General features: G+C 36.0%; 2 protein-coding genes across 2 annotated transcripts in view; both read left to right on the plus strand.

Annotated features, from left to right (window-relative positions):
• Nucleotides 1-730: 730 nt before the first annotated feature.
• On the plus strand, nucleotides 731-1,666 carry LOC306639240 (olfactory receptor 5W2-like; the record flags this gene model as incomplete). The annotated part of the gene is made up of 1 exon (XM_079102636.1): nucleotides 731-1,666. Exon 1 carries the CDS (start codon nucleotides 734-736, stop codon nucleotides 1,664-1,666), a length of 933 nt encoding a protein of 310 aa, XP_078958762.1. The 5' UTR covers nucleotides 731-733.
• Nucleotides 1,667-20,215: 18,549 nt separating this feature from the next.
• The window catches only part of LOC306639039 (olfactory receptor 5W2-like), a gene marked incomplete at both ends in the record, with an annotated part of 112,472 nt that continues 105,422 nt past the window's right edge, over nucleotides 20,216-27,265 (plus strand). Inside the window, one exon of the mRNA XM_079102484.1 lies at nucleotides 20,216-20,287. Coding sequence (XP_078958610.1) covers nucleotides 20,216-20,287 — 72 coding nt within the window. The remainder of the gene's footprint in view (nucleotides 20,288-27,265) is intronic.

Consider the following 27,265-nt stretch of genomic DNA (forward strand, 5'->3'; position numbering starts at 1 on the left):
AAGTGTGTGGGTTAAATTCTGTCCATTTTGCCTCCTTTTAGCAGACTTCTTTGGTTAGACCTCTTATCCTTTGGTACCAGACCTCTTCTACAAACAGGTAACGAATACTGTAGTAAAATTAAAAAATAATCTTAAAATGGTAAATAAAACTTATTTCATATCTAACCAAATAGTAAAGACTCATAGATCAACAATAATTTTCAGAATTAATAGGGATATGCCATATATTTCTGGAATGAACACAAAAGTCTTTTTAATAGCTCATAAGTTTTTAGGAATATGATTATAATCATTTTTTTGCCCACATGAATACTTTGATGCATATAAAATGCTTACTCATATATCTTACAGCCTGTCTCTCTGATGTCTGTGTTTATTTCATATCACTTTGAATATCAAATGTGATTTCAATTCATCTAAATCTACTTCTTCAAACAAAGAAAGTAGGAAACAATTTGGGAACTTATCAAAAGTCATAAATCGTGAATGGCATGTAGATTTAGATCAGTTTCTGAACTTCCAACCTTAAATATTTATTTATTTATTTTCATTTTTAAATAGATAATGATTTTTAAGAAATGAATTGTGTTCAGAAATTTTGCTAGAGTAAGAATGACAATAAAGAAACAAATTATATTCTGCCACAGCATTATATCATTGATGTTCACGAGTGCAAAATATGCATTTATAATCCTTTAATTATTTCTTAAAAGTTGTAAACAAGAAGAGAAGAATGGAGAGGAAAAATTGCTCCACATTGACTGAATTCATTTTCATGGGAATTACCAATAACCCTGAGATGAAGGTGGCCATATTTACTACATTTCTGCTTGTTTATCTCATTAATCTTCTGGGAAATCTTGGAATGATCTTCTTAATTAGAGTGGATCCCCAGCTTCACACACCAATGTACTTTTTCCTCAGCCACCTCTCTTTCTCTGACCTCTGCTATTCCACAGCAATTGGACCCAAGATGCTGGTGGACATATTCTCCAGAAACAAATCAATTCCTTTCTTTGCCTGTGCTCTGCAGTTCCTCATCTCCTGCACCTTTGCAGATTCTGAGTGTGTCCTGCTGGCAGTGATGGCCTTTGATAGGTACAAGGCCATCAGCAACCCCTTGCACTACACAGTAGACATGTCTAACAAGGTGTGCTTCCTGCTTATGACTGGAGTTTACCTGGTGGGAACAGCAGATGCTTTGTTACATACAACATTGGCATTCCGCCTATGTTTTTGTGGGTCTAATGAGATTAATCATTTCTTCTGTGATTTGCCTCCACTTTTCCTCCTTTCCTGTTCTAAAATACAAGTGAATCAATTGGTATTATTCATCATTTTTGGTTTCATTGAACTGAGTACCATCTCCGGAGTCCTGGTCTCTTATTGCTACATCATCTCATCCGTCTTAAAGATCCACTCTGCTGAGGGGAGGCTCAAAGCTTTCTCCACCTGCGCCTCCCACCTAACTGCAGTTGCAATTTTCCAGGGCACTATGCTCTTCACATATTTCCGGCCGAGTTCTTCCTACTCTCTAGATCAGGACAAAATGACTTCCCTGTTTTACACCCTAGTGATTCCCATGCTGAACCCTCTGATTTATAGCCTCCGGAACAAGGATGTGAAAGAGGCCCTACAAAAACTTAAAAATAAAAGGTGTTTTTAAATATTTTTACGAAGTCGCAAACCTTTGCACATATGTACTAATTTTTGTTTCATAAAGTCATATGGTGAAATTCATGAGAAAGAAGATTTTCTAAAATACTTTAAGGTAATGAAAATTTGTACTAAAATCCATAGCAGAAAAATGCAGATCCTCAAACATGCCAGGGTCCATTATGTGTCTCTCCCCTGCTCCCCCCCAATATTTTGCCCAGGCTGGCCTCTCACGTGCAAATATTCTTGCCTTATCTCATGTGTAGCTTGGATAAATAGCACTCACAGAAAACTGGCTCAGTTTTCTCCTGAATTCAGCATGGGATTATGTCTCTGTGAAAATATCTCTATCTTGGCCAAGTTTTTATATGCTCCTTATTTCATTCAGGTTATTATTTCAATTACATTAAAATTTGCAACTTTTTTTTTATTAAGTGTTCTGGGAATTGAAATGCTTTGTTTTCATGGTGAATCCAGAAATTTCTGTACTAATGAATCCTAAGTGGAAGTAAAATCGATTAATTATCTAAGGATTCAGATAACTCACAAAAAGTTTTAAAACCTTTATGAAGTACAAAAGGCAGGGGAATAAGTCCAAAACAAAATGTCTAAATCTGGTGCATAGGACAGAGGCTTTCTTGGACTGAGAATCTCAATCCAGGTGCATGGAAAAGCAAATTGGAGAGAGGAATGGATCCTGAGCAGAGGGTCTGGCAATTAGAAATGTCTGGACTCGAACAAGTCTTGTTTTAGAAGCAAAGCTATTCAACCTTCTTGAAGAGCTACGGAAAGAGCCTTTTAAAAGATAATAGTTGTGCAGTAACTGTTAACTCTCCATCTCCATCAGGTCATCCAGGAAATTCTTTCCTTCTCCCCACTTCTTTGTGCTGGTTAAATGCCACTTCCTTAGTTCCTGGGAAATTATCTATGTCCTTAAGGAATTGTTTTAGTATCACTCTGAATGTGAAATGATTTGCTTCCAATATGAGCTTGTGAATGTCCTTTGCTCAAGGTTTGAGTATTCCAGACTTGTCATCGAAAGCACCTGAATTGCATTTGTGGAAAAAAAATAAGGAAACAAACAAAGCAATAATGACTTACAAACATGAGACATTTGTAATGTTGTTAGATGGCAGTAAATCTAACCTAACTCATTAGGTAGGGCATGCGCTTTACAACACACAAACACACACACACACACACACACACATGTTTTATACATATGTATATAATAACTTTTACACAAATGATATATAATATAAAATAGGTGTGGCTACCAAGGTCACAAATCTGTGAAGACATAGACAGTGACTACATGGGAAGTAAAGGGCGTTCATGCATGTGTGCGTGCTCAGGAGACGCACTTATTTCATCTTTGTCTACTCTAACTTTCTATTCCCTAAAGCAGTGAATCAGTTCATTGGGAAAAATATGGATATAACCCTATTTTTGAAGGACCACATATGACTCAAAGGTACACTTTATAATCCATTACAACTATAGGGACTACGATCTAATGAGTGTCTTAATCTTTCTAGCTGCCATTATAAAGTACCTCTCTGAAAATATTTCAGAATAAAAGGAGAGTCCACGATTCCCCTCTGCCGTTCAAGGTGCCATTTATGATATGATTTAATGTATTAGATATTACCACGGTGGAAGAAAACTATGAAGAATGCTTTTGATAAAAGGTTTCAAAGGCTTCCACCTGTATCATAGTTCTTTAATTCGACATTAAGAAATGTTTAAAAAAATAAACTTCATTGAAATTTTTTGTCTCACCTACAAAATGGCTAAAATGAGAACAATTGAAATATCAAATAATGGGAAAATGTGAAGCAACTGTGATTCTTACAGAATGATAGCAGAAAAGATCATTGTATTTCTCACTCAAAAATTGAGTGGAAACAGCTACTATACCTGAATATTCAAACAACTTGTAACTCCACAAATTCATCCTTACATTTATAACCAAGCTGAACTGTTGACTATGTCTACCTAAAGACACATACACAAATATTCACTGTTGCATTATTTGCAGTAACATAAAATTGCAAATATTTTAAATATTATCAATGCATCAGATCAGGAGTTGACATAGTAAAATGTCATACAGTACAAATTTAGGACTTTCAGGTTAAAAAACTCCCTTTGAAAATCACTCAGTTTTGTCTTTATACCATAAAACAATAATAGACAATATATTAATGAAATATTATTTCTGAATCCCCAACAATCTTTATGAGCCCTATGTCATTAGATAAATAACTTTATGGTGCTGCATTTGTACATTGGGATATTAAACAATAATGAGAATGAATGAACTTCCTCTCTACACAACATGAAATAATTTTGCAAAATAATTTTGAGTGAATGAAGACAAATATAAAAGTAAAATAAAAGTATATTATATTTCTTCCAGATACCTCAAGCTACATACAAACTATTCTATCAGGTAAGAAATCAATTTTCATGGATGCTGGATCAATTTCTGGAATGGTAGAGAATTTCTTTCATTGGCCAGGTTTATTACAAACGGACACTTTCATTTCTGAAAATTTACCTGCACTGTAATTTTAATAGGTATTTTCAATATGCATATTGTACCCTAAGGTGGCTTTCTAATACTAAGTATATCACCATCAGATTTTAAGTTAATGCAAGATTATGTTAGGTTTAAAATCGATCAGTGCTTTTCTACACAACAAGTTGTAACAGGTTTATAAAACTAATTTGGTGCACATATTCCATTGAATGACTCAGTAAATAATCTTTTTTTTTTTTTAACTAAAATTGCTTCATTTGTAGAACATCTTCCTCAGCCCACAGGCACCAGATCCTTCTCCCAGCAGCAGAGAGGCTTGGTGTACTTTTCTGTGTGTCATGTGTGACTCTTTCCCAGTGTCCCATGCTCTGGAGCATGACAAATATTTTCTGGAGAAGGTGATTTTCTAGGCAGGCACTTGTGTGCATGTTATTTTGTCACCCAGGGCACCTGAAAAACCTTAAATATGGATACATTTTTCTGAATTTGTTACTTGCGGTGAATTACATTTTCTGAAATCATTACTTAGAAATTTCCTTATGAATGAAAATGCAAATTTCTATGTCATTAAATTTGAGTATCTAATTTGTAATAATCAGTGTGGCTTTACAAACTCAGGTCTAAATCGGGGTGTGGCTTGGGTTTTATACTCTGTGTGCTCTGAAGGAGAAACTTGTTTAAGAAGCCGAAGGTGCTTGACTTTTTTTTTTTTTTTTTAGTACAAATGTAGATTGTATTAAAGCAGTAGATGAGCAATTTACTGGAGAGTAAAAGGAAATAGTTAACATAAAATGATGTATTATGTATTAAAATTGACCCTTCAATCCTCGCTTAGAGATTAAGACAACAAAAAGGACCTGAATCAACATGTTCTACGTAGAGCACACCTCCTGGGAGAGTTTTTTCTCATATGCTCTAATACATATGCACTATTAAGAAATGTGTAAAATTGTTTACATATTTATCTATAAAATTAATTTGTAATGTTATGATTCCCTAGAACTTTTATTAGTTAGATATTTTAAAAAAATCTTAATTTACACATAATATCTATGCATATTTATGGGATGCAAAAATAAAGAATTTTAAAAAATGATTTGATTCTATGGTATGTAAATTATATATTACTAAAACTGATATTCAAAATAATAATAATAATAAAACATTCAGTAACAAATAAAAGCAGTAAGACATAGTGTTATTCTCTATCATCAAATATAGGAAACTCAGTGAATATTAGGTAGACAAGTAAACAAATATTTATACATTTCATAATGTAAAAATATTTAGTGCAAGTATGAGTGATATTCATATGCTGAAGGAATATTTTGACTTTTTGATACGTGCTATAACATGGAAGATGCAAACATTAAGCTAAGCAAAAGAAGGTATATGTACACAGAAAACTACATATTTGATGATTCATTTTTATAAATATAGAACAGGCAAACTGTAGAAACAATAAACAATTATTTCAGATGCTGGCAAATGGGTGAATGGTATTAAGCGCTTAATTGATAAAGGGTATCTTTTTCAATGAAAGTGCTCTAGATTCAGATGGTAGTGAGGGTTATACAAAGGGAATTTTAAGTTACATGAGTTTTGCTTTAATTCAAAAATTGAATTAAGAAAAAACAGGCTGCATACATTCCCCTGCGTGTGGACCTGTGCCTCTGATCTCTCCAGGCTGCACACAGGCAGGAGGGAGGGCAGACTCTGGCTGTGAACTCTAGCTCCCCCTCCCTCTCTGTGCCCAGGAGATGATGAGACCTGACAGCTTAGCTCACAGCTTGTATTTGGATTCTACAAGACCATGTCCTTCTACCTCTTTGTTTCATAACATAGTGAAAGGCATCCCAGGGTGAGACAGAGCCAGCCAGCCAGAGAGAAGCTTCCAACAATGTCACTCTGGCCATAACCAGTTCATGCATTCACCTCTGAGGAGATGAATGCATTTGTGAGGCAGAGCCCTCTGGGACCCAGCCACCTCTCAACACTCCACCTGGTCCCACCTCCTAATGCCTCACATGGAAGAATAAATTTCCTCTTGAGCTTCAGTGGGACTTTTATGCCTTAGCAGAACCCTAGTTCTCTTCCATGTCAAGAAACCCACCACCACCCCAGTACTTTGAAAAGTCTTTCAGAACCGAACATATAAAAAACATAAAGAAAATAGAAAAAACAAATATATAACTAAACCAAATGTAACCCAGAGACAGGAAGGCATCTAAGAGGATAATGTTTAAAGAAATGGTGGGTGTGCAGAGAGGAATCCATGTCCTCAAGATAGCCACCAGAGAAGTAAATAGCAGCCAGGAAGCTCTGTGGTTGTACAGACTGGTTACCTTCTTAAGTTTAACCAGAGGTAATTACTCTCAGTCAGTTTGGTGGCTTGAGCTTCCCCTCAACAGTATCTCCCACAGGACTACACTTGTGTGTTACTAGAGGAGTCATCACAGAGAACAAGGAAACAAAAGGCATTTAAGATTGTCTAGGAATCACTTTCCCCAATATTAAAAAAAAAGAAACACACTCACACACACAAAGGCACACACACACAAAAGAAGCTGTGTCCCTGTTCATTCCTAAGTGTGGCTTCAAAAAAAGAAGAAAAGAAGGACGTTACCCAGAACACTCAGTTACTCAAGTCACACCAAACACACCGGTGATACTTTGTTTATTTTGTTTTGTTTTTGACCCTTAAGTTTTGCATTTGACTGTTAATGGCAATGAATCACCCTATGATGCAATATACCCAATGAGAATAATTACAAATTTTCTTAGAATTTCATGGAGAGTATACTGTCTTGATTAATGTATTATGTCACTTACAATGTGGCTAGTATAGAAGCTTCTCCAAGCCTTCTATCTGGTATAAGTTCTGTAGCAATGATTTTTCTGTTTTCTGTTTACTCTGAAATTGTACGATGTCACTGCCCTCTGAAGTATTTTATTGTCACATCAATGTTAATAAGGTTCAATGGTTCTGTCAATATACATCAAACACTACTTCCATCTTTGCTCTTCTCATGTGCTTCCTCCCTTTTACCTTTCATCACTACTGTTGAGAATTTGCCTCATTCAAAAATGAAGAATGTATGTCATCAAATTTTTTGGAACTTTAAAATTATGTGGTTCATTAATTTTTTGAAAACTTTCAAAGGAACTTTACAATAATGAATCTTTAGCATTCCATGAGATTAATAATTATTTCTTAAAGGAATTCATTTATTTATGTAATTTATTCATTTATTTATGTAATGAGGAATTTTTGAGGGCACAGGGCTCAAGTTCAGAAAACCCTAGTATCTGTGAACTTATAGCTACATCCAACATCATGAGACTGTTAGAAGCAACTTAGGTTATATGGAATAATATATAAAAATGTGGTGTTTTATAGAAAAAATAAAAATGACATGTAGAAATATCTAAATCTGTTAAATATTTCAGAATAATTTCACACTAGCCCTCAAGTTAATTTCCAATGATTTTGCAAACAAACATTTGAATATGATGATGAACATACACTGTAACTGTTTTCAGGGATTTTTATAATATGTGTAAATATTTACTGTTTTATATCTTTACACTAAAATGATATGTAAGAAGCAATATTGATGAAATAAAGTATTTGCATAAAATACATAGACATCATTAATAATATTTAATAGATGAATGTATTATTTATTTTTAAATTTTTATTCATTCTTATACTTACAGACTGCATTTTGATTCATTGTACACAGATGGGGTACAACGTTTCATTTCTATGATTGTACGCGATGTTCTCACCATTTGTGTAGTCATACATGTACATGGGGAAATGATGTCTGTCTCATTCCACCACCTATCCTTCAATGCCCCCACCTCATTTCCTGCTACAGAGTCCAAAATTTCTCCATTCTTCTCTTTCCCACCTTATTACGTATAGTTATTCACTTATCAGAGAGAACATTTGGCCTTTGTTTTTTTTTCAAATTGGCTTATTCCACTTAGCACGATATTCTCTAACTCCATCCATTTATCTACAAATGCCACAGTTTTATTCTTCTTTATGGCTGAATAATATTTCATTGTGTATTTATACCACAGTTTCTTTATCCATTCATCCATTAAAGGGTATCTAGGTTACTGTCTCAATCTATCTAGTGTGAATTGATCTCCTATAAACATTGATGTGGCTATGTTACTGTAATATGCTAATTTTAATTCCTTTGGGTATGAACCAAGGAGTGGGATAACGGGATCAAAAGGTGGATCCTTTCGAAGTTTTCTGAGGAATTTTCATACTGCTTTTCAGAGTAGCTGCACCAATTTGCAATTCCACCAGCAATGTGTGAGTGAACCTTTTTCTCCACATCTACACCAACACTTCTTATTGCTTGTATTATTTCATTTTGCTTAAAAATCTGATAGTATATAGAAGAAAGCATGATTATACCTAGTAAGTAGTTATAAAATCCTTTCTAAATTCAACTGTGTTTTTGCAGTATATGTACCTAGGAATTAAATACATTTTATATTACACAGCCTTTTGAACAAAAGGTGTTGTAAAATCTGGCTATTCATATTTAGAACAATAAAGAAGCTTCCTTTTGCCCTGCATCAACCTTCATTTTAATTGCATACATCAACATTCACAGAGAACAGGGTATATCATAAAATTAAATCACTAATTGGTTAGGTAGTCATAATTATAAACCAGTTTTTAAAGTCTTACCTGAACTTTTAAATATTTTAATGGACTTTTTATATACAGGAAGACATTATATTTAAAGATGTGTAAACAAGGACAGATAAATGAATTTAGGCCAAAGTTTTGAAGACCTGTCCATAGGTCACCATATTATTATTCACATAGCATTCTCTTTATTCACATGCCTTTAGTTCTATTTTTCCTTAATTCCTAAATAATAGAAATTGACAGGTATAATATTGCATACAACATTTTAAATTTTGGTAAAAGATAATGAGGACTCACTATTTTATAGTCTACTCATGGTCCACCAAGTCTTTTTCACCAAGGACAAATGTTAGAGTTTCACAGCAGTAATAGGATCACAGAAAATAGTAAGTCAATTTTACAACTTCTGGAAAATAACATGCGGCACATAGCACAGGAAATCAAGAACACATGAGATTTCATCAAAGTACAAACTCCTCGTATCCAAGGTAACACTCAATAGAGTTGAGAGAACTTATGCAACAGGAGAAAGTATTTGCAAGCCATCTGTTTGATAAGATGTATTTATACCACAGTTTCTTTATCCATTCATCCATTAAAGGGTATCTAGGTTACTGTCTCAATCTGTCTAGTGTGAATTGATCTGCTATAAACATTGATGTGGCTATGTTACTGTAATATGCTAATTACATATATTATTATTAGCTAATATTCGAAATACACTAAGAACTCAATCCATTTGTCTAGTTCAAAGTTCAGTTGTGGCAAGACAATGGGGTAGGTTTTGGAAAGGTCAAAGAAAGCGTTGGGACACGAATTGGAGGTATACGGTTTATGGGAAAAGTTTACAAGAGATCAGTGACTGCTCCATGAAGAACTCAAGGTTCCTCCATTCTTCTCCCACTCCCCACCCCCCATTTCCATTGTATATCATCATCCACTTATCGGGGAAAACACCGGCCCTTTGTGTTTTGGGATTGGCTTATTTCACTTAGCATGATATTTTCCATTTAGGAGGAGGTATGAAAAATGGTGGAAAGAGACAGACATCACTGCCCTGTGTACATATGTGATTTCACAAGTGGTGTGAATCTGCATTGTGTGCAACCATAGAAATGAGATGATGCACCCCATTTGTGTACAATGAATCAAAATGCAGTCTGTAAAAAATTTAAAAAAATATAATTAAAAAAAAAGAATTCAATGGTGACGAGCTGAGCAGTTCCCAATGCTTTGACAAGCAGTGCCTCCTCTCCCTCGTGGTGTTTTGGCCAGTGGTGGGCGGTTGGATGAGTGGCCCATATCCTTTCCATGGTGCCTTCAGTCTGTGCCTGTCCCAGCTGTGACAGGGGTTGTATATGTTAGGCTGCAGAAGCAATGACATCATCGACTTTGATTTGCTCAGTTTGCTTATATGATCAGTATCCCAAGGAGCAACCCCTGGTGTACATGCAAGAAAGAAGTTTCTACAGATAGCACTGACTTGTCCTAATTCCCAGTGGACATAAATAAAACCAGATTCTTTTAAGATAATATGCATATAATATGTATCTGGACATTCTGATTCAGGCATAATTCTCATTGTTCCCTTAATTAGGTTAGCTTCTTTGGAACAGGAAAGGGGCAGTCAAGGGCATGGTGTTTCACTGTCCCCCTTTACTTTAGGGATGGCACACTCCATCCTTCATGTTTCCAAAGGTCTTTACAATCTTATCGTGACCATCTTCCATAATGTACCTTGGGTGGCACATCAGTATGTACAATTGCAATGAAATTCATAACAGAAACACAAAGAGAACAGAATATGAGAAATCCTGCTATAAGAACAGACTGTATTCAACACACCTCAGATAGCAAAGTGATTGTTACCAAGTCTAAGTAGGATAAACACCAAGTTTACCTATAGCCATCATGTGGGATTGTCACTTAAAGTAGAGCCAGAGACATTTTATGGTGATTATCAGGGATACGTACACATCATTTTGTTTTAATGATGCACCTCCCGAGCTGCAGTTAGCATATCTAGCACCATTTAACAGGACAATACCATTTCCATATTTGGGTAGTTTCTTCATTAAGCAAAAATTCAGGCTCTATGAGTTTTATTTAAGGTAGATGTAGGGATTTCAGGTCAGTCAATATACAGAGGAGTGAAAATCCTTCCAGCTGAGCACACTCCTTGGGACAAAATGTGCTCTGTTTGAATGGCTTAGAGATGCTCTGCAACTCCTCTGTCCTTGGGGTCTGTAGACATTATTTTGTTATAATAACCTTTGGTAGTAGTGGACTCTGAGAAGCAAGCAAGTTATGTGATCCGCACGTGAACAAAGCTAACTGTACTATGTAACCTAGGTAACTTGATATGACCCTGGAATAGATAATAAATTGGAATGTCTTTCCCACTTAAGCCACTTCTTCTGAGCAGGGACCCTTCTGGACATGTTGAGGAGAGAAGGGGATAGTTTACTGCCTGGAACAGGCTTTGACACATGTCACTCATCAGCTGGTACAGATCCCACTGGTAAGCTATGGGCAAATCCCTTTCTGACTCTCAACTTCCTCATCGGGATGAAATTTCTTATTTACTTCCTAAGGCTGAACATACTGTAAGTAATGCCGATCTTTCTGCTTTGCTGTTGGAATTAGATTCTTACTGTCCATGGTATCCAGAGAGTAGGTCCTTCAGACCCAAAGATTGGGAAGACATAGGTAAAAAATTACATGAGGAGCTGAGGGCTCCTATACCTGTGTTACATGCCTGGTATTTGGGTTGAGATGCTCTCTCAAAAATACCCTTGACAGAGCCACAAACTTCTCTGGTAGTCTCTAAGACTGAAGTTTTTTCTCAGCCATCTCCTTGCATTCCTACTTCTCCCTCCAGCTCCCCAAACCTGTCCAGTCTCCTTTATCTGAATGTCTCAGGCAGGCAGCTGCAGCAGGAGAAACTCCGACCTTGGCTGTCTGCCTCATTAGATTAAACAATGCTAGTCAGCCAGAATATGAACAATTGTCTTTTGTTGTGTTTAAAGAATTAGTAAGGATAGTGTTGGAAAGTGAAATTAATAGTAATTTTACTCTTAATATGATAGAGGGACTAGGCATGGGTTATGCCGTTGTTCCTAGTGATTGGAAAGTATTAGTGAAAATGGTTACTTCTCCTGCTCAAAATACAGTGTTTCTACAAAAATACTCTGATTTAGCCAGTGTTCAAGCTGAGGATAATGCTCAAGGAAATGTTAATATTGATTATGATGACCTTCCTGCATGGGGCAAAGAGGGACTGTAAGGAGCAAAATTAAATGTGTGACACTCTGTGTACTGTGTAACTTGCAGAAAGTAACTTGAGTGCTGTATGCTGTACTGAAGTTATGATGTGTTGTTGCCCCAAGATAAGATTGAGGTTGCCCCAAGCTGGAGACATGTGCAACTGACCCCGAGTAAGATAACGGACTTCCCCCTGATCAAGACCGGCTGGCAGAGTCAGATAAAAAGGATTTAAAAGGACGCATGTTGAGCCTAGCTTCAGTTTCCATTGTACACCAATGATGCCAGTGCTGTGTCAAGCCTGGAGGAGACTCACTGACTTGCTCTGTGCTTGCTGGAACATCCATCGTGCTGACCGTGACCCAGACGTTTCTATGGAGGTGACCTCGAAGCTGTCTCGTCGTCCATGACGGCGGAGTTGCCTGTGTGCCTCCTGCCTAAGACGTCTGCACCTGGCCTGCCTGCCGTGACCTCACCACCCTCCTACCTTCCAATGGTCCTCCGGGATCAGGACTCCACCGGAGGGAGTTCCCCATGGAGAACTCCTGAGCTGTGTTCCTGATTAACCTCTGGGAGCCGCTGCCCTTCGACTCAAGACATGTCACATACCAGTGGACCTTAGGAACGGGTCTCAGTAAGGAGTGAGTCTTGCTTATTCGGGGCTTATAGTAATTTAGTGATTAAGTAATGTGTGATATTGGTGTGACTAAAGTTAAAATAACTAACATAATTGTGTGATTAGCATCAAATAAAAGCCAATTGATTTTGGACCAAATTTACTCTCATTGACTCCTCCTTGTTGCTCGTGACAGGGACATTACAGGCAAGGAACTCAGTGGCCTGCAGCCGCCATTGCCCAGATCCTTAGTTTGTAAAGCATGCAGGAGGATCCCAGACACTGGGGATCCTTCCAAGTCCTTTGCTGTAATTTAACAAGCCTCAGGGGGAGCCTTTTATTAATTTTGTTAACCAACTGACTAAAGCTATTGAAAGACAAGTAGATGATTCAAAAGCTGCCAACATTCTGACGAGACAACTGGCTAATGAAACTGCCAAACAAAGTTGTAAGGAAGTAATGAAATCTGTTTATCATAAGGTGGACACTATGCTTTCTGATTTCATAAAGAAGATGAATTTGTGTTCAAGTCCATAAATGAAGATGAATTTGTGACTGTGAGCTGTGAATGATGCTTCAGTTCAATATTGGCTTCTTGTGCATCAGAGTGGCTGGCTGAAGATACAACAGGAAATCAGTGGAGGAAGACAGAGCAGTTTAATGCGTGCCTGGGGATCTGTTTTATTCTGTACCTCTGCAAAAGTCCCTGCCCATTCTACATATAAATTACCTCTAAGAATGAAATTTAACAGATGTTAATACAGGCAAATCTAGTGTTATTCAATAAAGCATAAAAAACTGATCTCAGTGAGAATAGCACCAGTCTATGCTCCATTACCAGATTTGTAATATATTTTTTTTTCCAGTGGTTTCTGCAGTTTCAGCTAAGAAAATATGTCAACCGTGAGGTTACTGCAGACCATAATGGAATGAACACATTCTCCCTTAGAGTTTAAAGGTCCTAATTTGTATTTTGTTTTCTATTTCTAGGCTTTGTTCTAATCCCTTTCCCATGGACCTAGGGACCCACACCATCAAGACACTTTTGTCACTCTTATGCAGTAGTGTATAAGTTCCCCTGTGGAATACCCTGTGATAGCAGAAACTGCCAGTCATTCTGTGTTCCCATTCATGGCCCACTGGACCAGAGCTGCTGCCTTCATCTCAAGAAAGGTGTTTGGTTATGTAAATGTCCTTGGGGAAGAACTCTGGAAATTCAATGCTGCTCTTTGCACATGAAAGCAAATTGCTCCTGGTTTTCCTTTCTGGAGCACTTGTGTTTCCTTAGTCCTCTTTTTTTTTTTTTTTTTTTTTTTTTACCACATTCTGATTCATACTCTGCATCCCTTTCTTTCTAAACCTTTCTGTTCCCCCCATATCATCTATATCCTGTGCTGCTTGAGAAAAAGGAACATCCACTAACAGACTCAGGATTGTACCAGAATCCCATAATATTGCTCTGGTGTCAGTTGAGGAGTGGTGTCCTTCCTTCCAGCAGGCGGAGAATGCCTCAGTATTAGAACCAGTGTGATTCACTGCAGAGATGGCCTGCTTCATCCAGTTCTCTTAGGAAGTCTTGTAGTTCTTCCATGGATTGTCATCTTGGGTGCAATGGGTACCTGCCTCATATAGGGCCAAAAACTTTTATAGGCAGTTATTAGGATAGTAAAGAAATGGCTGGATCCTCATTAACAGCTGCATGTAAGCATTGTGAGAGTAGAATGTGTGGTGCTTGAGGTGATTTTACTTACTTCACTCTGTGTAGTTTCAAGAACCTCAGATACCTGCCAAATTCTTGGAGGTGATCTGTTTGAGCAAGGCTAAGGTAGTACCAGCTGCTATTATGGATAAAATCCAAGTTTTCCCTATTCCCAAACAGTCACAGATCCTCCTGGGATTGCTACACTGCTGGCATCACTAAGTTCCATACTTAACACAAAAGTTAAAACCGTTGTATGATTTTGTAAAATGGAAAGCCCAGTGGGCCTGTGAAACTGAGTATTTGAAGTCTCTTGCCAAACAAAAATAACTGTAAAACTGGGCATATCGGTCCCAAAACACTCCTATGAACTGGATGTTTTTATCTTCCCTGATGGGTTTGAATGGGTACTGTGGCCACAAGAGGATGATAAAATGGATCCCCTTAGTATTTTGATCACAGCTATGGAAGGAGGTGAAATTGTGGAAAGACATTGGCAAAGAGAGCCACACTTGTAACTGTGTAACAAGTCCTCATCCTCCACCAGGCAGTCATGAAACAGATGATGTGGTAAAGTCAGAGGGCTAGATGATGACACCATCTGTATTCAAATCATGATACTTAAAAAGGACATCTGTATTCCACAAATGGAGTACTGGATACTTCACTGCTGCCCCCTGCCCCCAAATTCTTTTGATGCTACTAAGTATCACGTCTTTCTCTTGGCTAGGAACAAATGAGAATGACAAAGACTTACTGGGGTACACGGTTTGACAGCTGCAGGTGTCTGAGTGCAACCCAGGTGGAAATGAAAAGAAAACTTCTCTGTATTAAAAGGAAGTAATGTTGGCAATAACAATTCTCTATTTTCTATAAATATAGTTTAATCTCCCGTTGATCAATGTAATTTAAGCACCACACTTAACAATATATACCACTTATGATGAAAAGTCAAACAGCATTTTCCAGAGCTTATCCCTTCTGTGGATGTGATCATGGGCCTGCAGTGCCCAGTTACCTTGTAACTGAATAAATAAATGAATAAAACTTAAAAAAAAATGTTTATTTATTTTTTCTCTTTTTAGTTATATACGACAGTAGAATACAATTTGATGTATTTATACAAACCTGGAGTACATCTTATTCTAATTAAAATTACATTAGGATAATTTTAATAATAATAGAATGTATTGCCTGAGGTAATTTTACTTATTTCACTCTGTATAGTTTCAAGGACTAGAGTAGAAATTATTATTTTTAGAGTATTTATTATCCATGCCAAAATTCTTTTTCAAATGTTTTTGGTAGTTAATATTTGGTTTCATTTTGACATAATCATACATACATGGAATATAATTTGCTCATTTTCAGTCCCCAGTACTTTCTCTTTCCCTCCCCTCCTGCCCCTGTTTCTCTTCATCTGCTCTGCTATCTTCCTTCCATTTATTTATTAATGTTTTGTTGGTGATTTATAGATATGAATAAAGATGAAATTCACTGTGTTATACCCATATGATCACATAGCATAATTTGGTCAATGTCATTCCACACTTCTTCCCTGTTACTGTCCCTTCTTTCTCCTTCTCAGTTTTTAAATAAGTGATATGAATAGTACCAAATGTCTTTCCTCTACTCCACCTTTTATTTTCATTCAATCCCTCTTTTTTAAAATTTTTCTCTAGCTCTCATAGATGAGAGAAAACATTCAACCATTCACTCCTGAGTCTGGCTTATTTCACTTAAAAGATGTTCTCCTGTTCCATACTTGTACCAACATGTGCCATATAAGCCATAATTTTATTCTTGTTTATGACTGAGTAAAATACCATTGTGTGTGTATGTGTGTGTATACATACAGGTATATGTGTGTGTGTGCATTTTTGTATAATATTTTCTTTATCCATTCATCTGCTGACAGGCATCTTGGTTCCTTTCATATTTTGGCTATTGTTAATTGTCCTGCTATTAAACATTGATGTACCTGTGTTACTATATTATGTTTATTTTTCTTTAAATTTTGGACATACAGCAAGGAGCGGATTAGCTGGTCATATTAGTTTCTTGAGGAATCCCACACTGCTTTCCAAATTGGTTGTATTAAGTTGCAGCCACACCAACAGTATATGAGTGTACCTTTTCCCCAATATTCTCATCAACATTTATTTTTATTTGTATTCTCGATGATTACCATTCTAACTGGAATGAGATAAAATCTCCATGTAGTTTTAATTTGCATTTTCCTGATTACTATGTATGTTGAATATTTTTTCATATGTATTTTTGGCCATAGGTATTTCTTCTTTCCAGTAATGTCTGTTTAGTTCTTTTGCCTATTTATGATTTGGTTATTTATTTATCATGTTCAGTTTTAAAGTTTTCTCTATATCCTGGACATTAATTCCCTGTTGTAGAATTAGTTAGCAAAGACTTTCTTGTATCCTTGAGATCTCTCTTCAAACTCTTATTTATTTACTTTGCTGTGCAGTTTTTAATTTTTATGCTGTCCCACTTATTGATTTTATTTCTTCAGCTTTAGGGGTCTTGTTAAGAAAATTGGTTCACATACCAATATATTGAAGTGCTGAGCCTATGTTTTCTTCTACCAGTTGTAAAATTCCTGGTCCCACTTCTAGGTCTTGACCCACTTTGAGTTGATTTCTGTGCAGGGTGAAACATCCTGATCCAGTTTTCTCCTTCTACTTATAGATATCCAGGTATTCTGGAGTCTTTTGTTAAAAAGGATATCTTTTCTCCAACTTAGGTTTTTGTCTCCTTTGTTGGGTACCAGATGCCTTTATCTGTGTAAGATTTCTCTCTGTGCCTTATGTTTCTATTCCACTGGTGTTCACATCTGTTTTGATGCCAGTGCTGTTTTTGTTACTATAGTTCTGTAGTATGATTTGAGGATCATGGTTGTGTTGCTTCCAGCATTGCTTTTCTTTCTCAGAATTGCTTTCACTGTTCTGAGTCTTATAGTCTGTCGTATGAAATTTAGAACTGTTTTTTCTAGCTCCATAAAGAATATCATGTCAAAATTCTTTATTGAATCTTACATGCTGCATTATAGATACTATGTAGTGGGTCAGAACTACAATTACATGGCAGGTGCTATATTGGTAGGAAAACAAATCCTCAAAGCCAATTGAACACTTTAATTCTCTACAATATAAACACCCTAAAATACTCAATGAATATTAGTAAGAAATTATCTTTAGAAATTCTCATATGAAGGACTGTAGAAATACAAACAGAATTACAGACAATAATCTTAATTCTAAAGTAGTACATGTCATATGGATATTCTTAATAGAAAGAAATTAATTAAACAAAGCATGTACTAAGTGTGAAGAACACAGTATGGTCATAAAGTTAATGTGAAAGGATGACAGACTGTTGGGGATGGGAATATATAACTGTGGGTGAAGGAAAAGATCTTTGACATTTCATTGATAGGTATATTTCTGGAATCATAATTCATTACAGCAGAAAAGTAGAAATAGACTGGTTGCCAACTGGCGATCAGATAATCAAACTGGATAATCAAAATAAACATTATTCAGTTTTAAAAATCAATGATATTCTGTAATATGTTGCAACACAAAAGAACCTTGAAAATATTAGATTCAGTGAATGAAACCAAAGACAAAGGGCATAATTATGTTGGTATGTGTTTTGCTGCTTAGAAAAATCCAGAAAGAGTCTAGTGTTTGTCATGGATTGCTGGGAAATGAAAAGGGAGTCTGACAGCTCATTGATGTGGGTTTCACATTGGGGAGATTAAAAAAGTTCTGGAATTCGATAGAAGTGGTGGCTGCATGAATTTCTGAGCATACTGAAAACTAAACAAGTATTTACATCGAAAGGGTGAATATTGTACTTCCTTGTATGCAATAAGAAATGAAATAATTATATCAAAATGAAACAATATTCCTGAGATGATGAGAGACAATGTTTAAAAATAATAGAAAGGGCCTGCATGGCAGAGCACCTGCCAAGTATGTGTGAGGCTCTGACTTCAACCCCTGGTACCACAAAAACAAACAAACAGATAGAAGAAAGAACAGAAAGTTAAAAAGACGAATAGGTGAGGAAAGGGGCTTACTTGAGTTTCAAAAAATTTCTGCCTTGTTTGGAGAAGAAAAGTTTAGATTATATTTTACAGATATAAAAATCAATTAGGAGCTTTTCCTGATGTAGATCAATTTTGTTACAACACTGAATAATTAAAGCTTAATTATGCTTAAATTGTTAGTACTCATGGAGGAGAAAATATAGGCATAGAAATATACTTAATCACATCAAAACCTGAGGGAAATTGCATCAGAGTTCTGAGTCCCAGACGCTACTTGGTTAAATAAGGTTGACTGCCCAGTGTGCAGCTACCAAAGATCCACGCATCAGCTCTTCTCAGGTAAGTTCTTGAGTCTTCGGCTTTAAAACGTAGAGTGAAAAATACTAAGAAATTCGCTGTTTTAGAAAAAAAAAAAATGAGAAATTTGTAAGTGAATCATATTTTGCCAGCATTTTTGGTTTAAAATGCTATGCCTGGAAGAGATATTTTGCCCTCAACATTAGAAGAGTCTGACTGAACTTAATATCGCCACAAAATCACATTTCTCTATTTTCTTTTATTTTTAAAAGTTTTTTTTTTTTTTAATTTTATTAGAGCATTATGGTTATATACAGTAGTTTGGTTTATCCTGAAAAACTCAGCCATGCATGGAAATGATCCCCTGATAGATCTTTATACCTTTTATTACCTTGTATGTATGAATTTAAGAAACTTAACAACGTGCAAATTCAACTCCATGTGAATCACATAATGTATTTATGCAGGTCTAAAACCACGCATATCTATCATCCAAAGTCCAAATTTTATATATTAACAGAGTCATATGTAAGCACAAATTCTGAACACAGAGGAAAATTACATAATCCCTAAGAAAGAGAAGCCTATATATCTAAAAAAATCCACTGTGCCCCATCCAATTTCCAATTTTTACACAAAAGTCCATTTAAATTCCAATAAAATGAAAGAGGATATGCTAAATTCTGATGATTTTTCTTCTTTTTAAAACATTTCTTTGATCAGAAGACTCATCAGAGTACATCAGACCCCTGCTACAAACAGGTTATAAGTATTGTGCTCAAACTATAATAGAATTCTAAAGGAAATTAAATAAAACTTACTTCATGTGTTATCAATACTAAAAAAATAGCAGTAAAGTAGCAGTAAATTTCTTTATTATTAATCAGTGATGTGCTCTGTATTTCTAGAACTAATGCCAAAGTCTTTTGAACCCAATCAGAATTTTTAAGGAATGTAATACGATTTTTTTCCTCCATGTGAATATTCCGAAGCATAGCAAAAGAATAATGAAGCATTTTATAGTCTCATGTCTCTACTATCTGTGTTTATTCAATATTATTTTGAATATCAAATGAAATTTCAATTCATCAAATTCTACTCCATGAGATAAGGAATTCAGGCCCCATGGGTACTAAGAAACATAAAAAGTCACAGACTCATGTACGTTTAGATCAAAGTTTCTCAATTGTCTAACAGAGATATTTATTTTTAAAATATTTCAAATAATAATATGTTTTAAAAATGACATATAACTAGGTAATATCCTCAGGATAGAAGTGGCAAGAAAAAATCATATTTTCTTTACAGATACATTAATGATGTCCACAAGTGCAAAATATACATTTATAAAGTTTTGATGATTTTCTCGAAAGTAAAGAAGAATGGACAGGGAAAATTGCTCCTCTTTGAATGAATTCATTTTCATGGGAATTACTAATAACCCTGAGATGAAAGTGGCCGTATTTACTACATTTCTGCTTGTTTATCTCATTAATCTTCTGGGAAATCTTGGAATGATCTTCTTAATTAGAGTGGATCCCCAGCTTCACACACCAATGTACTTTTTCCTCAGCCACCTCTCCTTCTGTGACCTCTGCTATTCCACAGCAGTTGGACCCAAGATGCTGGTTGACATATTTTCCAGAAACAAATCAATTCCTTTCTTTGCCTGTGCTCTGCAGTTCTTCATCTCCTGCACTTTTGTTGATTCTGAGTGCATACTGCTGGCAGTGATGGCCTTTGACAGATACAAAGCCATCAGCAACCCCTTGCACTATGCAGTAGACATGTCCAGCAAGTTTCGCTCCCTGCTTGTAGCTGGGGTTTACCTGGTGGGAACAGCAGATGCCTTGATACACACAACATTAACCTTCCGCTTATGTTTCTGTGGGTCTAATGAGATTAATCATTTCTTCTGTGACATCCCTCCTATCCTATTACTATCTTGCTCTGACACACAGTTCAATGAGTTAGCGATATTCACCATTTTTGGTTTCATTGAAATGAGTACCATTTCCGGAGTCCTGGTCTCTTACTGCTACATCATCTCATCAGTCTTAAAGATCCGCTCTGCTGAGGGGAGGCTCAAAGCTTTCTCCACCTGCGCCTCCCACTTAACTGCAGTGGCAATTTTCCAGGGAACTGTGCTCTTCATGTATTTTCGACCAAGTTCTTCCTACTCTCTAGATCAAGATAAAATGAGCTCACTGTTCTACACCCTTGTGATTCCCATGCTGAACCCTCTGATTTATAGCCTCCGGAACAAGGATGTAAAAGAGGCCCTGCAAAAACTGAAAAATAAAATGTACTTTTAAATATTTATGATAAGCTTCTCTCCAACACATGTGTGATTATTGTTTTCCTAAAATGGTAAGCAATTGCGTATGAAAAACGAAATTCTCAAACACTTTTATTTAATGAAATAACTACTTACATTAAAGTCTGATCATAGGAAAATGTTGTAAATCCCTAACCTCTCACCATCCTGTGTCTTTAAAATATTGATGATACCATGTCCCTGTGGAACATTTTCCTGATCTAATTTTGCCAGATTTTTTTTTTTTGTTTTGTTTTACTCAAAAACTCTCTCAAATATATAGATGCTTACTAAGTTAGTACTAAGTGCATCTGTGCATTTCGATAATCTCTTTTCATAGCAAAACTAATAATATCTGTAGTAAAGAATCCTCTCAACTATTGGAAGTAACAGACATTAATTAACTAAGTCCTCAAATAGTTCATAATGAACTTCAAAACTTTTTTGAAGTCAATTGACTGAGGAATAAATCTGTAGAAAAATGTTTAAATCTAGTATGTGGATTGGCTTCTTTGGTTGGAGAGTCTCCATTCTGAGTTCTACAGAAATGCCATTTGGGAAGAGGAATGGATTAAAGGCAAACAGTCTGGCCATGAGAGGAATCTTGAGGTGAAACAGCTCATGCTTTTCTTTAGATGGAAAGCTATTCCACATTATTACAGAGCAAGGGAAGAGCCTAGTTACAGATCTACCTGCTGTAATTGCTAAGGGTCAACTCTTCCTCACTTCTTCCCATACTTTCTTCCCTTTCTCCTCCTTCTCTGACTTGGTTCTTGGTTAAATGCCCCCATTTTAGTATCTCACAGACAAGTATCTCCTAAAGGCACTTTTTAATGTCATCCTGTATATGTATTAAATATTTGCTTCCAATATATTTCAAGTGTCCTTCCTTGAAGACCCAGTGATGAGTCCCTGTTATGTAAAAAAACTGTTTTGTGTTTGTGAGAAGAAAATGGAAAACAAATAAATAGAAGAATAAAAATACTAGATACTTTCAGTGCTGTTAGATGCCAGTAAAACAAATACAACTTGCTAAGGTATGTGTACTGGGTATACATATTTTAGAACTTCTGATAAATTATGTAAAATATTTGAGGATATCAAAGTAATAAATCCATAGATGCATAAAATATTTGCATTGAAAATAAAGATTGTGAACCTGTGTATATTTGTGATATGTGTCTATTTTATTCTTCTCTACTATAGTGTTCTGTTTGCTAGAAGACTGAATCAGTTTGTTACAAATTTTACATATCAATATATTTGAAGGATCGTATGTGACTCAAAGTCACTCTGAGTTATGTATAACACCTGTAGAAACTAAAAATCAATGATGTTTCCAGATTTGCTAGTTGCCATTATAAAATGCTTCTGCTTTGAAAATATTTCAGTAAGAAATGAAAGCCCAAGAAGCCCCTTCTGCCTTTCAAGCTGAAATTTATGGGACAGATGGCCTGTCAGATCATGACCTGGTGGAGGAAATCTAATAATATTTGTTTTAGATAAAGACTTTAAAGGTTTCCCCCTCTACTTTGCTTTCTGTAGTATGTTCTTTGGATTTTTTTGTTGTTGTTGTTGCTATGAGCAACACCACAGCAAAAAACTTCTCAATTATTAATAATATGTGCATAATGTGCTCTTAATGGATAGCTAATAATACTTGTGATCATTACTTGTGTTCTAATCAACCCATTGCCCTTGAATATGGCACTTAATGTATTTCAAAATCTAAACACTGACTTAATCTAACTCTTGGCTCTGTTATCAGATGGATCTATTTACTGTGAACTACAGATAATAAGAAGTTCAAAGTACTACAACTGAGAGTTCCAAACCACGATTCCTTGATTTTATTAATTCTAGCCCTCCTTCTCTCTCCCTGAAAAATGGAAGTTAAATAACAAATTATCATGAACATTTTAGGGTGATTCAAAATTAGGGAAAAAAAAGCACATATCCCATAATATTCTCCTATTGGGAATTTCACAAAAATGTCAATACAACACCAAAAACTTTTGGTCTATCCTAGCTTATTCATTAAATACTTCTCATTTTCCTCTCCTAGGATCTCTAAATCATATCCTTCTCACACATGACTTAAACGATTTTCCAAATATAATATTAAAAATGACTGTGGAGGGATTCCTATCGTAGTAAATTTTCTGTGTCTTGACCACATTCTTTACTCTCTGCCATTGAAATCCCCAAACAAAAGAATTTCATAGCAGTGATACATTTAGGTACGTGGGTAGCACAGATAATAGATACATATGGGTGACAAACCACATAAATGTATTAGTTAGATTAAAATAGTAATACCGGGCATGGTGGCACATATCTGTAATCCCCGCAGCTTGGGAGGCTGAATCAGGAAGATCTCAAGTTTAAACCCAGCCTCAGCAATTTAGCAAGGCCCTAAGCAACTCAGTTAGACCCTGTATCTAAATAAAATATTTTAAAAAGGGCTTGGGATGTGGCTCAGTGGTTAAGCGCCCCTGGATTCAATCATTCAATCCCTGGTACCAAATAGTAGTAGTAGCAATAGTAGTAGTAGTAGTAGTAGTAGTAGTAGTAGTAGTAGTAGTAATGATAAAGCAGTAATGATGTTCAATGATGCAGTAAAAGCAAGTTTTGATGTTTCAGTCAGATGCAGTAATTTATTGATTGATTGATTGATACCAGGGATTGGATTGAATTCAGGAGTGCTTATCCAGTAAACCACATTCCCAGTAATTTTTTTCTTTTTAATAGGTCTCCCTAAATTAATTAGTTTCTCGATAAGTTGCTGAGCCTGGTTTTGAATTTGGGATTCTCCTGCCTCAGTCTCCAGAGTCCCACTGGGATTACGTGTGAGCCACTTTGCCTGGCAGGTTGCAGTCATTTTTAAATTCCCTTTTCACCCCCCATCCTCAACAGCTCTCTCTGTCTCTCTAGAAACATAATGTGAAGGGTATTCACTGGCACTCTGAATCACTAGGGAAAGGACAATGCAAATCTTCCTTCCTAGAATTCTACCCCTTCTGTGCAAGAGAGAATTAGCCTAGATTGTTTCTAAATATTTTCCAGCTGTTTTTTCAGACTTCTTTGAATTGTGATTCTGTTACTGTGTAAAATCCTCTTCGATATTGAAAACAATTTGAAGAAGAAAATAAAGAAAAAAAAAAACTACTTCATCTTTTCACAAAATAATTGCATTTATATCTATATACTGTTTTGGTCTCAAATAAAGGTGATGATGATGCCAGAAAAGGATGCAAATTTCACAATGCCAAATTTCTTTAAACGTAGTCCTTTCCAGGGTTTCTTCCCATTCTGAAGTCCATGGACACTTCTGAGATGTGGATCTACAACTCTATTTGTGCTGACATAATTAAAATTTAAAAACTCAGTGTAGTACTCACTAGAGAAAGGTTCAAATGAACACACTTGAAATGTCAAGTAGCGTTAAGGGTGTGGAAGGACTGGTTCTTTCACATTGATGGAAGAAAAGGGGACTGGCATTTGACATCATAGAATTGTAAGGAAGGTTGCAATTAATAAAATCAATCAACTCCTTCATTTATAGTGAGGTGGGAAGGTAGACAACCCAGAGGCAGATAGGGCAAGGGCCTCAGAGAAAGGAAGGTGTGAAGGAAACCATGCCATCCTGGAAGGAGCCACAGGGCCTGGGGACATCCAGTGACTGTTCTTGACAGCTTCAACCCCAGCGGTGGCTCTTCCTTAGTTACCACTGGCAATGGCCAACCACAAAATTTACCCTTATGGAAAGTGCTTTGTCAGCAGACATGCCAAACCCAAGGCTGGACCTACCCTCTTAATTGTGTAAATAAAGGAAGAAACTTGTGCACTTCTAATTGGCCTATTAAACTCACAGCTTGATGAGCCTGACTGGTCCAGTCCAGCATCCCTTGTTTACATAGGCTCCACCAATCACCTGTGCTGGGCCTTCAGAAATGTCTTTAAAAACCCCGAAGCACAGCCAGTAGGGCCCTGCCTTGCAGCCCCTCCCACACCATGGGAGACTTTTCAGCTTTCAGGAAATCTACCCTCCATTGTCTATGGATCTCATTCTTTGAACTCACAAGACAAAGAATTCACCTTATATCACCCTCCTAGTTCCAGTATGACTTTGAACTTTCTTCTCTTTGGTTTATAGCCAGGACATAGGATAAGAGAGCCAATTACTAGATTTAATCAACTATATACAAAAGTGACAAGTGACCCTATATTCCATCCCTATGTTAATATCCAGGATGAACTCATGAGTATCCACTCAAAACATGCATAATATTCACCATTGCATTGTTTTGGCATGATAACATCGTAAACAACTCAAATATTATCAACACATTGGATTAGCAGTTAACAAATACTAAGAGAGTCATGGATAATGTATTATTGGGTTTTCAGGCTATAAATTCCCTACCAGAACCACTCTGGTTTATTTTATATCATAAAAACAATAGTAGAGAACTAAGTAATAAAAAGTTTCTGATTTCTAACATACTTTATTGACTGTGTTTTGGTGATTTCTAACTTTAGATAAATAATTTCATGGTATATTACACAATAATGAAAATGAATAAATTTCCTCTACGTACAACATAGAAGAATTTTGCAGTCCATGTTGAGTGAAAGAACAGAAACATGAACGTGAAAAACAATTATACTGTATTACTGCCAAATATATCAAAAATACACAAACTGGGATACCAGATGAGATGTCACTTTGTCATGGGTGTGGGATCACTTTCTAGTGTGGGATACACCTTTTATTTAAATGGGCAAGGTTCTCAGTGAAAGGATGATTTTCATTTCTGAAATTTACTTAATATGCCCTTTTATTATATAACAGTAGAATCTAGTTCAATATAGTTACATAAGCATGAAATATATCATATTCTCATTGGGATCCCAGGCTTGTGGATGTACAGGTGTGCAAAACTCAACTTAAAGTGGATCAAAGACCTAGAAGTTAAGATCATAAACTCTGCACCTACTAGAAAAAAAAAAATATATATATATAGGTCCAACACTCCAACATGTTAGCTGAAGAACTGACTTCCTCAACAGACTCGTAAAGTGCAAGCATTAAAATCAAAAATCAATAAATGGAATGGTATCAAACTGAAAAGCTTTTTCACAGCAAAGAAAATAATCCAGAGCTTGGAGAGAGAACCTACAACGTCCTTTATAACTGATAATTTTAAAAAATGTAAATTTTATACTACAAAGTTTTCTTATTCGCTATCAAATTTTTACATAAATGAAAGATTATTTTTTTAAATTTAGCAGTTATTTTTTCTCCACAATCTAAATCAAAAACAGATTTGTAGATTTAACATGGTGAGTAAATTTCATTGAAAACCTTGGGAAATGGTTCTCATGCTCCTGAATGTGCTACCTTGTTTGTAGATTCTCTTTATCAACTCACAGGCCCTGCCCTGGGGCTTCTCCCTAGCTGCAGGGAGGCCTGGTTGCTTTGATGCCAGTGTCACATGAAGGGCTGCTTTGTGACATTCTGTACTGCAGGACTGGATGGCTATTTTCTGAAGAAGGATTTTTTCAAGGCAGTGTCCTGTATGTTATTTCCATGCCTGGCTTGTCAGGAAAAACTTAAATAGATTTATTTTTCTCACTTTGTTAAATATGATGAATAAAAGCTTTCTAAAGCCATTATTTTCAAATAGTATTCTCTGGGGTAGTTCAAAGATTATCCTGTGACTCAACTTTATCCCTCCTTAGCTGTGGTCACAGATTAGTACTACTCACACAAGGATGCAAGGGAAACTTGCCCATCTGTACCACCCTGACTGGATTGCCAGTCAGGACTGGGAAGCAAATCCTGGTGTGTCCCTGAAGCTTCCATTCTTTACAAATCATAAAAAATAAATCTGCCAAACCACCTGATTTCTCTGTGTATCTTAACTCCTTCCTGCTAGTTGGCACCATTAAGTTCCAGAATCCAAACTTACCTCTTAGACAACAGCAGAACACCAAATTAGTTAAACAAACAAACAAAAAAAACTGAATTGGCTCCAAAAAGTATGGGATTGATTGTGATGTTAGGAAGGCTCATCTTGGTTTTCTTTTCTCTTTTTTTGTTAACCGATGA

The sequence above is a fragment of the Sciurus vulgaris genome, assembly GCF_902686455.1.
Source record: "Sciurus vulgaris genome assembly, chromosome: 11".
NCBI lineage: Eukaryota > Metazoa > Chordata > Mammalia > Rodentia > Sciuridae > Sciurus > Sciurus vulgaris.